The sequence below is a fragment of the Camelus dromedarius genome, chromosome 10 (genome assembly GCF_036321535.1).
Source record: "Camelus dromedarius isolate mCamDro1 chromosome 10, mCamDro1.pat, whole genome shotgun sequence".
NCBI lineage: Eukaryota > Metazoa > Chordata > Mammalia > Artiodactyla > Camelidae > Camelus > Camelus dromedarius.
In genome coordinates, this window is record NC_087445.1 from 19,526,981 (window position 1) to 19,544,142 (window position 17,162).

The 17,162-nt window shown below is 38.3% G+C and overlaps 1 protein-coding gene across 3 annotated transcripts in view; it reads left to right on the top strand.

Moving 5' to 3' along the window:
* The window catches only part of MLLT3 (MLLT3 super elongation complex subunit), a 240,987-nt gene that overhangs the window by 201,958 nt on the left and 21,867 nt on the right, over positions 1-17,162 (top strand). For all 3 annotated transcript variants that reach the window (XM_031449634.2, XM_031449637.2, XM_064490170.1), the window contains one exon: positions 16,148-16,223. In XM_031449634.2, coding sequence (XP_031305494.2) covers positions 16,148-16,223 — 76 coding nt within the window. The remainder of the gene's footprint in view (positions 1-16,147; positions 16,224-17,162) is intronic.

Here is a 17,162-nt window from a genome sequence, read left to right on the forward strand (position 1 = left end):
AACCTGTATCTGACCGACAGATCAATTAAAAAAGGCAAACTAAAAATTTTTCTTAAATAGAAATGGGTCTTATCAGACCCAGTGTCTTTCATGGAGGTCTCAGGATTAGAACCTTATTAAAATGGAATGCTGTGCCAGTTAATGGTGGTGCATGATTGTATGAAGCTCCTGGAGTTGACTTTGAAAGAAAATACTAGTCTAGAGTGGTGGTTCTCAACCTGGGGTGACTTTCCTTCCCCCGCCCGGGGACATGTGGCGGTGTTTGGAGACATTTGTAGTTGTCATGACCTGGAGGCCCGTGTATGTCTGGGGGAGGGAGTGCGAATGACACCTAGTAAGTAGAAGCCAGCGATGCTGTTAAACATCCTACCATGCGCAGGACAGCCCTCGCGACAAGGAATTTTCCAGTTTAAAATAATAGTGCCAGGGCTGAGAAACTCTGGAGAGTGGGCAAAAATTCTTAGCTGAGATTTCAGCTTATTTGGGCAAATTATTAAACCTTCCCGAAATCCTTTTAGGCCTGAAAAGAGAATATTTCTTACCGCTTTAGGGTGGTTTCAGTTGAGCCAAAGAAATATATTTTGTTATTTTTGTTTATATGTTTTAAACATAATTATGTAAAAAATTTGGAAAAGTGAAAAATAGTTTTATAAAGAAAAAAAAAACGCAACATAATCCCATCACCCATTTGTATATTTCCTTCAAGATTAGAAATTTCATGGAACAGAACGGTTTAGCTGTCAGAATAGTCTCTTTGGAGAAACCAACTGAAAGATAGTGGAGCTTTTCCTGGGCTTTCATCCTGCTTATGTTATCTTTTTCTAGCCCCCTCTCTTTCAAATAACACTGCCATCACACAAAGTTTAGGGTCAGTTTATCAGAAAGTGATTATTTAGACTATAAATACCTGAGCAGAATTCCCAACATCAGGCATTCATGTTGGTATTTAAGTAGAGTGAGGAGAAAGTTTTGTGAGAGATTTTGTTATATTTGGTGTGTATGTGTTAATCATAACTTAGAAATTTTTATTTATGAGTGCCTTTATGATTGGTTTCATTATTAAGTCACAGTATTTTATAACTTTCCAGTCTGAATCTAGAGGTAACTTTTTGCTTCTCGGATCAGTTTTTAGTTGATTATGAGATCTAAAAAAGCAAGGGAGAGGAAAAGACCAAATATTCCAGACCACCACACAATAGTATCCCTGAACTTCAAAAGCCCCAGGAGGGTGCAGCTGGGGAGTGCAATATTTTCTGTACTCTTGGTGAGCTAAATTTGGTTTGGCAGAGAATTTTTAGGAGTAGATAAGGCTGTGTGAGTAAAACTTTGCAGTTTTAGCCAAAGAAAACAGACTGTAGGTTTGATGGCTCTATTTGATTTATTAGTGCCATATGCAGGGCCTTTTGATCTTCAGGATTCAGTAAACCAAGGAATTGATATTTATCAGAACTCCATCACATGGGAAGAAATCTTAATTTGCCTGTAGTGTTGATACTAATATAATTATCCAACACCTGCATCCTATTGATGATAATTGTGTTAGGTTATATTAAATTTTAATGATAGGTATAGATGAACATTTAAAACAAATTTTGGGGTAGCATTAACATTGGAAATAATCTTATTTCTCATCAGATTTGCTTACTTGACTGTATAACAAAACCTCTTACTAGGAGTGCAGGAACTACATGGAGTGATTGTGGTTTTTAAAGAAAAAAGGGAAATAACTTGACATTGATGATACCACATAAGCAGATGTTATATAATACAAGCTACTTACAGTCTTAATTTGTCAGACAACATAAAGGAGTTTCAATTAAGTTTGAGGTTTCACCCCTCTTCTGAATTCCTTGGTAATACTTTTATAAAGTAGCAAAAACCACAGGACAAATATTTCTGCCATTAAGCCATCAGAATCCATCTGTTTTTGTCTTTTTACTATGAAGACAAGCTAACATATGACAGAAGAGTGTGTGTTGGTAAAATTGAGATGAAATGTCAAGAACGTATCATGGTATTGGCATTTTCTTCAAATGGATCTTTTTCTTGAGACTCGGGGAGCCCACATTTTTCTGTAGGAAGAGAAAGCTTCAGTGGGATGCCCTAAATGAGTTTCACTTTCTTTTTTCTGTGAATCCTTTATTATTACTCAACCAGGAAATTCTTTCCTCTGGATGATTTATATTTAAATTAACTATCATGTTTTAATTATCATCTTTGTTAGGCTGTTTGTACGGACATGCTTTCTAGAATGTCTTATGTACCAGGCTTGGAACAAGGCATTTTATCAGCTCCCTGCTCCGAGAGACATTTGAAGGAAAGTGAATTTTGGATCAGTTGAAGGAGGTTGCCTTATTTCTTGAAGTGTCAAATATATTTCAAGGAAGACTGTCATGGGGGAGAAAGTGGACAAGCCAGATGGACTCAGACGTGACTTCTCTCTTGTCAGACTCCCACAGTTACTCTTCCTGATGACAGTAGCAGCTAATTATTTAAGTCATCATTTATTCCATGCTCTGTCCTAAATATGCTTGCTTGGCTTATCTACATTCTTACACTGTTTGAACTAGTACCATTATTAATTCCATTCCCCCACTTTACAGATGAACAAACTGAGACCTGGAGAAAAAATATGACTTGGCTTGGATCACACAGCAAATAAGTGGTGGAATCGGGATTCAAACCAAGCCTGATGTTTCCAGAACCTAAGCCCCGAATCATTTCATTGTTCCATTCTTTCCACCTTCACCCTCATATTAATCTTGAGTTTTCATGGTATTTGGCATTTAGATCTGAGTGCAAAATGGTTTGCCATTTTTATAACCTGTCCCTGTGTCACAGAGCATTTGGCTTTCTGCATCTTGCTTCCTGACGCATCTTAATACGTATGAATCTCAATATATATGCATGTATACAGCATACATGTACATGTAAACATATATACAACACAAGAGTTGAAGGTGTAGTTCATAGCTGTCTCCAAATACTGCCCTCTGTGTTTTCTGGTTTTTTGTTTGTTTGTTTTTTTTAACTGGAAAATGTTACTGGAGCCCCAGTAATGAATAGGAGCTTAAAGTTCACATACGGTATCTCTGCCTTTTAACTCTACCACTCTGTTTGCACAAGCACATGTGATCCTCTGTAGTGACTTTGCCCTGTTTACGGAATAGGAGTGTGCGCTGTTACTGATAGGATGGGCAGGTCTCACAGTTAAAATACCCCTGAGACAAAGAGATCCCGGAACCCTCACAGGCCATTTCTTTACTGTGCACTTCGTAAAACTCTGCAGGTTAGAGCAGGGAGTTTACTCCACTGACTTAAGTTGCTAAGTCAAACTTACTTTAAAGAAACGTTCTGGAAAACTAACGCAATGTGATTCAAGATCCGGGTGTACGCGGAGAGGTGGTTACGTGTTGAACCTCCGATCTCCCCAAGCGGAATGTATGCTTACCACACAGGCGGTTCTATCAGATGGAGGAAGCTGGTTTCTCAAACAGTTCAGGGTGGATGTTTGCTTCTGATTAGCCTGTGTGTATGTGTTGGATGCATGAGCAATTGGAAAGTCATGACCATGTGTTTGCTGTCATTTGAACTGCCAGGCTAATCTAAATATACATGTGGGTGCCTCAGGAGACTTCTTTCTTTTCAAGAGGATCATTCTTAACAGCTCTCAACTCCTGGCCAACACACGTGAACTTTGGGGCACTTCTGTTTTCTTGAGGGCTACTCTGTTTTCTTGTAAAAGAGGTGAGGATGATTTCTTTGCTTGCTGTATTTCTGATTTTTAAAGGCCAGCTGTATGTAACGTTTATTTACTGTGAGCAGCAACTTCATAGGAAAAGACAGCTTCATGGGTGTTATACGAGGTAACGAAGTGGGGGTGAGGGTGAGGCGATGAGTGAGGGACACACAGGGCTTCCATTTCTAGAAGAATTCAGTTTTAGATCACCAATTTGCTAAAAGCACGCTATAATGTAATTAGGAAAAATTAGAGGAAAAGTTTATTGAAAAAGAGGTATGATTTTATAACACCTCATTGTATAATGGAGCCTTGATGTGCATTTTTTCCCCAGAGTGATTTAAGGTAGGGGGGAAAAAAGATGACTCTTCTTCTCTGACTTTGAAGCATTTACACATTCATCTATCCAGAAATTATTAAAATACATATTAAAGAAATTGAAGTTTTTTTCTCTTTATGATTATAATATTATAGACTTCCTTTTATTTTCTTAGAGAAGCTAAGAATTAGACATAAATATTGTACTAATCTGAAATGAATCTTTTCATTTAGAAAAGAATAATACTATTCTTCCATTTTTTTCATTATTACATAGCTTATCACGTTTACAAAGCCACACACCCAAAATGTTTTTCTTTCCCCATTCACATATTTTTAAGTGTAAAAGCAAACAGTGCACTCTTTTTAACTTACTAAAAAATAGCAGGCCAGCCCTTGTCATCTGAGCACTAGAGTATTTGATACAAATTAGCTGTCATTTAATTGCACATTAAAATGTTGCTTCCTTAATCTCATTTTGATAATCCTAGGGAGACTATCTTATTATTTTTTAAAATTTTTGAGTATGTAAATTCTTACACAGGTCCATGTATTTAATTTTTAACTTATTTAATAGTCATACTGTATGACTGAATGGAATCAGGCTTCCAGGTTAATATACATGACAGATACAAGCTAAACAGTAACAAAACTTAAAGAACATAGCATGCATTCAGAGCCAAGCAGATTTTACACACCGGCAAGAAGGTCTACCATTTTCTTCCTAGAGAAATATGAGAGTTACATAGTTTCATATTTGAAATGTCAAAAAGCATGCACATTCATTGGCAGAAATAATTTTTCCTGGAACCACATTCAAGAACTTACCCTATGAGTCTCTATAAATTAAATGCAATCACTTGATAGCCACACAGTTAATGTGATATAGAAACAGGCAAATTAATTTCATGTAAATACTAAATTCCATAATTTAAAATTGTTTTCCTGATGGGTAGAACATACTGTTTTTGCCCAGACATGGAAATATCTAAAGGCTTAAGATTTTTTTTTTTTTCAAACAACATTTCCTTTTTAAATGTTTTCATTCCAGCATAATTTCAGAGAAACCAGAAGCCGATCATAATAATCCCTTTCATTCCAGGAAGAGTCATGTTTGGTAGATTCTATTGTAGAGCAGTAAGTGGAGCTTCCCTGCTCCTGCGAAGCTAGTCGTCCCCTCTCCCTGCCCCACCCCCGGTGCTCAGCACACACTCACTCAAAGTTGCGCAATTTGCTCAGTTCATCCAGAAGTTTATGAGAATAGTAATATCGCTATTTCTAGTTTTCTTTCAGATCTTTAGCTTATAAGAAATCACCACTTTCCAGACTTTGAAACTTCTAGCGGCCAGCTGGTAAAAGAGGACGTGATCTCTTACACATGTCACATTGTTCCTAAGATAAAAACCAATCTCTCAGGACATGTTTTAAGTCAATGCAATTAAGTGGCAAGAAGAGTCTGTGTTTGCTACTTGCTCTTCAGCACTTGGGTCCTTTAAGTTGAGTGGATAAAAAGGCAGTAAGTAGCCTTTACTGCGTAGGAAGAAATCTGAATGCCTTATTGTAAACAAACGTGCTGAGATTTTAAAATATCACGTATCTATTTGAAATATTCATGCTTGTGTGTGCCTGTGTGTAGTAAGTAAGGTTTGTATAATTTGTAGCCATACAAATGCTATATGTACAGTAAGGTTTGTAGTTTTTCCTGACTAATGATTCTCTGAGTAGGAAATGCTCTTGTTTCATGAAGATTAAAAACAAGTTTAGGCCTTTAAATCATTCTTGAGATATTGAAATTGAATGAGTTTCTGAGGATCAATTCACAAATGGTTCCAAACCCTGCCCCAGGAATGCTGTAAATCATTTGTGCTGTTGCTCTAACTGAAGGATCTGAGCTCTCATTAACTTGTCTGTAAGGAAGGGAAAATTGAGGAGAGCAAGGAAGAGGCCGAGGAGAAGACCTTTAGCCGGTGCTGTCCTGAGCTGCCATTGTTGAAGGACATCCTCTGAGCTAATTTCAGTCCCATTAAAAAAAAAAAAAAAAAATCTATTTAGTGATTAGTAACCAGTGGATAAGAGCAGAAAACCCAAGTGAATAAAGGCCATAAATACTGAAGTCCTTGGGATAACAGCCTGTAAAACTGTCAGAAAGCATTGCTTAAGTGACAAAAGATAGCCCAAAGTAACAAGAAGTGTTAGCTCACTAGCGATACTCCATATTCATGGACAGAAGACGTAATTTAGTTTTCTTCAAAAACAGAGGTTCCTCTTGAATCCAGTACCTGCCTCACTTTATTTATTTGTTTTGGATGGGGTCTGTTTGCTTTTTGTTTATAGTAGATTGCATTTGCTAGTGGGAATCATGCCGCCTGTGTAAAGATAGCTGTGTTTCCAAAAGTAGAACTATGATTACTGAAACTTCTGTTTAGATCCATCAAGATCTACTTACTTACTAAGAATGTTTAGCCTAACTAGAGTGAGTGGGTGAGTACATGCGTGTGTATTTTTAAAAGGCAGATGGTTAGGAATTAGATGCTGACAAGTGCCTTTGTCTTGTTTTTAAATTGAAGTCTAAAGTTCACAATTCTTAAATATTTCTCCCTAAGGGAAGAATAAATTAAGTAAATAAAAACAGAAGAATGTAGGTCTGTATTATAAACTATCTTTGTTATTACTGCACAATATTGAGATAACAAATGGTTAGTCTTACCAGCCAGTGCTTTAGATTTGTTTTCAGAGTTAGAGAAAATTCAAGATGATGGAATCAAAGGTCTTTATTCTAAACGCCTATTGTTCTAACTATGATGATGATTTTATGGCATTTGAATTGTAATGCTAGCAGCCAAAATGACATGCTTTACCATTTTAGAGGGTAACCTTCAAGTCCCAAACGTGTGTTTCAGAAGTGTGTGTGTCCTCAGCATATTTAAAGTGCTGCGCTGCTTCAAGTTAGAGAATTTTATCAACTTATGGGTATTTGCTTTTCAGCATTCCGGCTGTGAGAACTGGAGGTGTCATTCACTTGAAGGGAGCAGATGTTAAAGGTTCTTGCCCCTGCCTCCCTAATCCCAAACACCCTTGAAGAAGAGAAACGTTCTATTACTCAAATAGGCATCGTTCTGATGGTGAGAAAAGGCGGTAAAAGGCAGTAAATCTGCCTTCTCATTATGAAGTGCAACAATGGATTGATTTATGAAGAAAAGCAACTGTTTGGCTTATATAACATGTGTGCATGGAAATGTAGGTTCCTTTAGAGCCTTATAAGCCAGTAACATTCCTCCTATTCTTGACAAGAATCTAATATTACTAGTAGGCAGCATGTTGATTCTAAAGATCACATTTTTAAGGGGGTACATGGAGAAGAAAAGAAAAAATTCGCCTCCTAATGTTTTCACATGAGAAATGTGCTCTTTATCTCTTAAATGTGCTGTTTTTGCTATTTTAGTTCATTTTCCTTGAGAGAGAAGGGAATTTAAAAAAAAAACAGTTTTATTTTTACAAACATTTTGTTAGTACTTAACATTTTAATAGAAGTGAATATAAGTATAAGATATTTAGATGTTAGGCTGTTTATTACATTTTCAGTTTCACTTCATATTGTGTAATTTTCAGCAGACACTGTAAAATTAAAGTCTCAAATAGAGCCACAATGAAGATAATTTCGAATTTCAGGGGAAAAGGAGGTCATCCTTAAGTATTTTGTGTTGGGTTTTTATTTTAAGATGATGTGCATTTAAAAAATTTTTAAATAAGTGTTACCTCTTATTTGATAAGGAACTCTGTTGCAGTACTTTTACTTAAAATTAAAAATTTAAGCTCTAAGTCAATTTTGAGTGTCATAAATACTATAAAATACAAAAATCCAGATAGTCCCTGAGTAAATGGTAATGACACTGCCTTATGTATTTAGCATACATCGCTCCAGAATTTGAAATCTATGCCATATAATTAAGACTTGAGCTGGTAAATTACAGCGTTAAAACTGATAATTACCTATAGAGTTGGTATTAAACCTCATCTCCCTTAGTAAACGTATATCCCAATATATGTATATTTCCAAATTACACAGATATTAATAGCTATATTAACACATTATGTACAAGAAAGCACATATGAAAAATTGAAAATCTAAAAGGAAAAGACAGAAAATAAACACGGATAAAGGTTCCCTTATTTTCTTTTCCCCTATGGGTTACCTTCAGTTTATCTTTGTGAACACATATGTGCATATCCACACCCGGAAACTTTGGGCTGCTCTCATCCAGAATAAAGAGCTCCAGTATGTTATCTGAAAAACGCACTGTTATTCTAATTGGGAGGACACAAGGCTTGTAAAGAATAGTCCTTGCAACCATCAACAATCTACGCTGTATAGACTGATAATGAGAGATGTTGCATTTTTTACCTGATGATGAGTAGATAGTTTTAAATCAGTTCTTTTTTCCCAGTGGATTTTGGTAAGTTTGGAAGTCAAAGTTCCATGGAAATAAGGACTTAGAGAATAAGGTGAACTCTTGCTGCTGCTGCGGTAGTAAATCTAAGCTTCACATTTAATGGGGAAAATTTTCTAAGATAGTGGAGAGATTAAAATTAATAAAACTTCTTGACATTTGTGTAAGTCTGTAAAGATTCTATTGGTGTCAGTCAGATACTCTATGGTCGTTTTTAAGTAAGCCATTTTTTAAAAAAGGTCTAAAGTTAATGAGGAAACGCAGTTAAATGTCTTGTCAAGATGATCTCTTTAGGTATCATCTGTTTTACTTCATTCTGGTTAATTACCACCTTTATGATACTCTGAATTCATTCTATTTAATTTAATGTTAAAAATTTTATAATCCCAAACTGAGTGCTCTAACCATATATAACATACTTTTAGGACTTTGATTCAACACTGCCCTTACATGGAGAGAGGATACACTAATACTATTCCATTATTTCAGATGTCATGTGCTCCACACAGGTAGGTGGGTTGTTTCACAAGTTACTGAATAGTTGTTCTGACAACAGTTAAAGGATCTTATTGTTAGCTGATGAGCAGTGGTATTTTGATGCTCGCTGGTCAGCTTCAATAACAGTTAATTATGGGGCAATTCTATCCGGAAACTTTTTCTTCCTATTTCTCTTTTGTGAGGCATTACAGCTCTAAACCCTCTCACTTGTAACTTTTTTCTTCCTCTACCCTCAAAACACACAAAAGAGAAAAAAAAGGACCAGTTAAAAGATACGTCTCTAACATTACAACTAAGTGGTGTATTTAATGGCCCCTCGTGAAACTCAGCTTCTATTCACACAGTCTTTGCTCAAGGAATAGTAACATGCTTATAGTGGTACAACTGTAAATGGTGTGTGTTTCCAGATGATTTCTCAGTCCTAAAGCTCTTAACAAGTGAGTGATGTTCAGAACACATCTGACACATACACCATCTCGCAACAACTGGAGTTTTTGAAAGGTCCCATGTTCTGGCCGCAATAGTCAGTAGCAGGCTTCAAAGTACAACTGGTGATGAGAGATAAAAGACTTGAGGCTCCTCTGTTTAAAAGAGAGAAAGCTAAAAGAAAATTATAGCCACCCCTAAGTGTGGAAAAGGGTCTTATGGAAAGATTTATAGACCGCTGTTCCCCAAGGCCATTTTGTTTCCTAATGGGATTTTGTGTTCTCAGACAGGGGGTGATGGGTACAAATGATGACAGCGTTTAATAATGATAGTGAAGATGACGATAATAACAAAGAGGGCAAAGGCGATTATAAAACAGAGGCACCTCGGTATAAAGCCAATTAGCTTGGTACCCAGGGTGACTTTGCCTGTAAGTTGAAAATGTAACAGAATTAAGGATCTTTCCTGTCTCGCTAAGTATAGGGAGGGTGATTTTTAGGATCTTGCTGTGTTACCAGCAAGTGACAGGCATAACAATAGCTTTTGATAATACCAGGGCCCGAAAGACTAAATACAATTAAAAGTTAACATCGAGTTCATTCAGTTTGTCACGAGACTTACAAATAGAGAGGGCTTGCCGCGGAGAGATGTGGTTTCTTCCACACGGTCACAGGCCTGAGTAGCAAAAAGTTTCCAGACTGCTATTCCAGTGTCCTTTCTCCATGAGACCTTGTTTCCAAAAAGTTGTTGACAGGATATTTAAAGCATTAAATCTACTTTTTTCCTCTGGAGTTATGGGAATTGTATAGAAGAGCTGGGGGAAGAGAGCAGATCACCCTTGAAGACAAATAAAATAAATGATCGTGGTGTGTTTCCTGATACATGCTTGCTGGTCCTCTTGATCAGTGCCAAGGTCAAGAGGACCAGGGCCATTCAGAGATTTCTTTGCTCTTTGTTTTTTTTTTTTAATAAACGTATTGAACTAGTGAGGTGGGTAGCCAGGCTCTGTTGTAGTAGTATTGATTGGATGAATGTTTGAAGCAATTGATACAGACACATTCAGACCCAGGGATTAAGTGTTTTGTTTTATCACTGGTTTGCTTTGGGCGCCGATCACAAGATGTCCCTTAGACAGAGGGATATTCAATTTCACAGTGACATAGAAAACTCTGTTCCCTGACACTAGTGTTATAAAATGGTGTTAGTGTGTTCAGAACTCTGCTTTAACTTGATAGCACTTTCCCAAGGTTAATAGGTGTCGTAGAAAGAGAACTGGATTAGATGTCACAAAACTTGATTGTAAACCACCTATTACCCACTGGTCCCTTAATTTTATTGTGCTTCTATTTCATCATAAGTAAAACAGAGATAAGAAGTGTGTTCTGCTGTCTTAGCTCTGGCTAGCATAACAAAACACTATAGACTGGGTAGCTTAAACAATAGGAATTTATTTATATATTTATGGAAGCTGGGAAGTCCAAGATCAAGTTGCTGGCTGATTTGGTTTCCCCGTGAGGGTTCTTTTCTTGGCTTGCTGCTGGCCACCTTTTCACCGTATCTTCACACCGGAGGAGAGGTGAGGGAGGAAGCAAGTTCTCTGGTGTCTGGCCTAAATAAGGGCACTCATCCCATCATGAGAGCCCCACCCTCATGACTTCATCTAAACCTGGTAACTCTCCAGATGCCGCCACATGGAGGTTAGGACTTTTAACACATGAATTTGTGGAGGGGACACATTTAGTCCGCTTGCCTTTCTCATAGCAGAACAAATGAAATATAAAGACTGTGATAGAGCTACACAAAGATACATTAAGGTTAGAGTTAGTGACTGATTTGTCCAATCTTATTTTCTTATATCTTTCTATATAGTAAGGTTTTGTTCTCTTGGCAGGATTATTTTGAAGCAGTTATTAATGTAAAACTGAATGAAAATAAAAGTTCTCGTTTCTAGGCTTTTGACAATTTCCCTTGCCTTAATCTTGTTAAAATTAAGTGTTATTCTGTAACTTTCAGAACTTCTTTGCTTTCCTTTGACCTTACCTTTTATTGATACAGCTCTCACTATATATTAGCTGTTAATGGAAACTGAGAAGGTAGAGTGCACTCATACGATGAACATTTTCCACAATTGTTTAGGATAGATGTTATAAGTCATTTTTCTTTAAAATCAGATGTATATTTGAAAGTTGAGTTGGATTATCTTCAGTTTCTTATAGTAGAGAAACTAAATAAGGTAGTCTTTCAGTTTTATCGAGATGTTGTCTTAGTTTAAGGTGTATAATAATTTGATACACATATATATCATGAAATGATTGCCACATTAAGTTCATGAATGAGGTAGTCTTTTCAAAGTGTATTCCACTTATGTTTTCTTCTTTGATTACACTCATCCTTGACACAATCTTTCTGAATATTTGTGCAAAGAAGATAATCTTTATTGCCGGGTATGTGTTTTCTTTTTCTAAATCCAGTAGAAATGCTGTGCAAAAGAAGTAGCAATGTGTCTAAAATAATTTTTAGTTCTACTGTATTCTCTTCCTTTCTCCTGAAGAAAGGTGACTATACTCTCTCCCCTTTTCTCTATTTTTATTGTTTCAAAGATCACATTGAAATTCTGTTCATGAATATAGTTGCCCATTAGAAAAGACGGAACTTCTGCCTTCTGATTACCTAAGGAGGAAGTCTGCCCGCGGTAGCAGGACCAGTGGCAGGTTTTACAAGTCCGCTCATGTGCCCTACCTTGACAGGCGTTCTCATTTTGAAGCACTTAACTTCTAGGAGTTGTGAACATGCGGTCTTTCTTACTTGTCTTGGATACAAATAACCCTCCGTAGAAAATCCATTATAAAATGATTTTGCATAGCCGTGTAATGTTGAAGATTGCATTGCATACCTTGGTAGGCCCGTTGTTTTGGTAGTAAAGACACATCTTGTTTTCAGAAATAGAGGAGTGTGATCTCTTGTAAATAAATAGTAGTATTAGCTAAATGTTGATTAGCTGCCACTGTAACAGCAGCGGGCCAGGAGTTTTTATTGTATCAACTGAACGTGATCACTCGGACATGCGGTTCCATGCCCTCCCTCTGCGATGAAACGAATGCTTAAGCGGTCTTCCCACAATCCTACGCGAGCAACAGAATTTGAGATTCTTAAGCCTATACTTTTGTCACTGTGGAGCACACCATTTAAAGAAACTTCTTCTCAGTACGTCAGCTAAACATGTGCTTAGGACATCAGCAAGAAAAAGCAAAAAATTTTTTTAGTGAGGAGAATTTCGATATTTCAAGAACAAGCCTTAAATTAGGGGAAAAATCAGAACCTCATTGGAGTTCCCTCCACGTAGGTTTTGGCACAGACACCCGCAGGGAGGGGGAAGGAGAATGCCGTAATCTTTTCAATCCTTAAACCCTACAAAGATCTTTATCTAGCCCTGTTTATGGTATTTTTTTTTTGTAAAGCAAATAACCTTACCTAGTTTGTATGATTATCCTTGATTTGTGTTTTTGGAGGGTAAATCTGATTTTTTTTTTTAATGCAATCTTAAGCTATAGCTCTGTTTTGTTGGACTTGATAAAATCTGACTGTGTCAGCCTCATCTAGTAACAGAATGGCTTTCTGAGCAGTTTACTTTTAGTAGAATTCCGTCCTGGTCCACTTAGGTTAGTTTAAGGTCCGCCCACCACATTACGGTTGTTCATGCTTCATAGATAACCGTTCTGTCAGGGTGCTTTTCTTGCAGAATACTTCAGATAGTATTCGGGGACGCTGCCTCTGGGTAGGTCAGTAAGTTTCTAATTTTCTCATGGTGCATACTCTTATACTTTCTTAAACTTCAGATTCTTTGCAAAACTTGCAGGGTTTTTTTGCGTTTATTAAAAAAGAAGTGATTAACCTAATATCAGTGGTTTCATTAATATCATTTGTTGAACTTCTAAAATATAAACAAACTAAAGGTACTGAATCAGAATCTCATGTACAGAATCCACCCAGCTGGTTCTGATGAATATCCACAGCTGTGAATGAGTCTTTGACCAATGGTTCTCAGAAGCCTGGTTGGCCCCCAGAGCAACAGCGTCATGCTCAACTAGGAACTTGTAAGGAATCCAGATTCTCATCCTATCCCAGACTTACAGAAGCAGAAACCCTGGGGTGGGGTCCAGGGGTCTGCACTTCAGCAGGTCTCCCAGTTGATTCTAGTGCTTATGAAAGTATGAGAATCACCGCCTGCGGTCATCTCCGAGGTCTCCTCAGCTCTAAAAGGTCACAACAACTTGCCCTGGTTGTAAAAATCTTCCTGTACATGGTTATTTTCTTCCCATCATTCGATTTTTATCCTTCTCCACCCACCTCTCTAGCTTTGAACTTTCTATTTTCATATTCTCATTGAATTAATGTGTCTTCAGTTGTGAACCTCCTCGAATGCTCTGTGGGAAAGGCAGGGTGTTAACGATAAACGCTGAACAAAAAGCCTTTTTCTCCTGTTGCAGTATTATGTTCTTTACTGTTTGCCAGTTTTCTGATGGTTAGCAACTGTGGAATTATTAACGACGTTTACGGCTAAGAAACCAAAAGAAGGCTGCCTCCAGGTTTGGTTCCGGCATTGACCTGATGCTTGAGACAGATGGGTCACGTTTAGCTTGGGGTAGCCAGAGAGACTGCCACCATCCTCTTGATCCCAATTAATGTCACTCTCAGCAAATAGCTCTGGCAGAACAGCTCCTTTCAGTCCAGTGTGACGTGTACTGGCCAGGCAGGATGGGGAATGAGAGCTCTCTCCACTCACTGTAAGTAAGAAAACCTCTTTTTTTGGCTCCCAAATGGTTTCCAGAGCTATCAAAATAATACCGTTTGCAGACACTGTTCACGGCTGAAAAGAGCAACTTGGAGAGGAAAGCGAGTGCTCTGTGGATCCCGGGAGAGTGTTCTGCAGCTGGGCACTGCGCAGCGCTGCTAGCTCAATGCCCTTTCTGTTGTGTGACTCACCAGAGTGACTCCACGGTGGAAGAGCCACTCGACAAAAATGAAGAGTCCCTCCCACAGGCATCTGTGCTTGTTAAACCGGCTCTTTTTCGTGGGCTGTGAACAGCAATGTGTAGTACATTGTGCGGTAAATCTCAAGGAAATCTTGCAGTGGTGAAGGGTTGGTGGGCCGCCTGCTGCTCATTAGAGACCCTGTCTGGCTCTTTTCCTGCAGGATGAGTGGTAGATTGCTGACACCTGTTTTCCCACCCAGCCTGGGGATGTGAAGTGTGCGTCAGGAATGCCTCAAAGTGCTTCCTTGTGTCTGAGTCTGTGGAGCTTGGTGTTGCCTGGAGAGGAGGGGGTGGTGGGCTCAGGGCTGGGAGGGGAGATGCAAAAATCAGGGGAAAGAAACTATAGTGTAAACAGAATGGAGATTCTTCTCATTTTAGTGGCTTCTGATTGTGTTCTTAGTTTGTCTTCCACGTGGCCCTGATAGATGTAATCAGCCACTGAGCAAAGTAGATGTGTCCTGTACATGAGACCTCAAATGTTTCTCAAGTAACATGAGTATGTAGTTGAAACTATGAGAACGTTAGAAATGGTGTGGAAGTAGTTTCCTCTTCCAATCAAATTTATCAACATTAAGTTATTTTAAACTAGCTTGGGTCTTAAATATGTAACGTTCAAGTGTGTTGGTGGCATGATCAATTTCTCTGCACAGTTCTGTCCATATATTTTCTCTTCCCATCTGTACCTACTATAAAGTCTCATAAAAACTGGCAGATGTGGAAACAGAGGGCCTAATGTGCTGCCTTCAAGTCACATATATAGAGCGTCTGCTGTGTACAATGCATGTTGCTAAGTACATGGGGATAACATGAAGGATGAGACAGATGCCCCAACCCCTGCTTTTTCAAGCGCTGGCAGGCTGCTGGAAAGAAAAGACATGCATGTCCGAGGTAGCGTAATACTGCAGTGTATCTGATAAGCAGACAGATGATCTATATTTTTGGCAGGTTTGGGGAAGAAAGAGAGCTCTGGCCTTTGGTGGGTCAAGGAGGATGTGGAACTTTTACTGGGTACTAAAGAGTGAGGAGAATGCACTGAGAGTGAGAGACTGGGGTGCATGCATGATAGATACTCTATCCCTGCATCAATAGGCTGTGAAATTATTACAGGGTAGCTCTTTTTTTTTTTTTTTTTTTTAAGTAGTGGTAACATTTCCCCCTGACTCACTTGGAGGAGCTGGCCAGGTCTCCGTGCGAGCATTGGCCTCCATTTGTGCACTGTGGATGAATGGGGTTAGGGTTGGGTCATGGCCTTGGACCAGAGTAAAATTAACTGGCTCATAATGTGATTGAACTAATGACCTTGGCCTCATTACCACTATGTTTTAACCAGTTGAGTCAATCAAACATTGCAGAAAGGGTAATCAAGGTATCTTTTAGAAAGAGATCCAGATAGCAGTAAACACAGGCATGGAATCAAAGCCAGGTTCTTGCCGCAAGAATGACACAGGTGTTTCTCTCCTTGTCCTTCAGTTTTTATGCTCGTTTCTGCAGCTAATAACAATATGGTGGACAAAACGGAAAGGACACTGACTCTCCTCTGATAGTGTTTTTGACAGAAGGCAGTTTGTAGTCATCTTTCTTGCACAGTGTTTTTGCAGGGCAGCATCTGAGCAGCGATGCTGTCTTTAATTTTGGATGTGTGGTGGCCTGTGCGTTTACTGATGCTGCCTTTCTCTTCTTTAAAGTCTGAACAGCCCAGTCCTGCCAGCTCCAGCTCCAGCTCCAGCTCCAGCTTCACACCGTCCCAGACCAGGCAACAAGGTATCAGCACCTCCCTGGCAAACAGGGAGACGTTTTTCTCATAAAACATCTTAATGAGTTGATTGATGGCCTGTTTTCTACTGTTTTATTATTTGAATGATAACTTGGCTTTTATGCAGTTGTATTTATTTCCCCTAGGAATGCTCATGAGTATTGTTCTGATGTATGAGGCCGGCCTCTAGAAAGTCCCCTTTTTCCAGTCCCTGCCATCAGAGCCCCATTTTACAAAAGGATTATAGACACAGCCCATTCCAGGGAGTTCCCAAAGGAAATACAATAGCACAAGCTAGACTTCTGAGGCTTTGAGAGAGAGAAATAGGCTTTTAGTCTCCCTCCTAGACATCTTTCATTTTATTTATTTATCTCTGTACAGATTAATAGACCTTTTTCTTTGGCGAGTGTTAATTTGTTGTCTTTAAAATATACGTTCTTCTACTTGAACTCAAAGTAAAGAAATTTAATTAAAGAAAAATTTAAACCAGAACATTAACTAAATGTATTTACCACTTTTTTTCATGTGTAGAAACTCTTCCAGTGTAGGCTCCTTTTTTTTCTGTTTGTTTTTTTTTAAACCTGAAAAGTGAGATAATATCAAGAAATAATTTGTTTCTGAGCATCGTGTTGCACATTACCTTTTCCATTGACCACACTGAATTCCTGATGGCCTTGTGTGTTTTGAAAAGGATTAAGTTGTTGTGTGTGTTTGGGCTAAAGCTAAGCTTCCAGGAAAAAAATAAAAGACACTGTTCATTTTGGCTGTTCAGAGTTCCTGTTCCACTGACTTCCAAGGATAAAAGCCCACTCCAAAAGCGGGGGAATTTGGGTTTTGCAGAAAGTGAGATTGCCGAGAGTCTGTACTTACTTTAGAAGCGAGTTAGTGATAGCTCAGATATTCCTATCACAGATTCGACTTTAGGAATTGGCTAATCCAGAATGAAA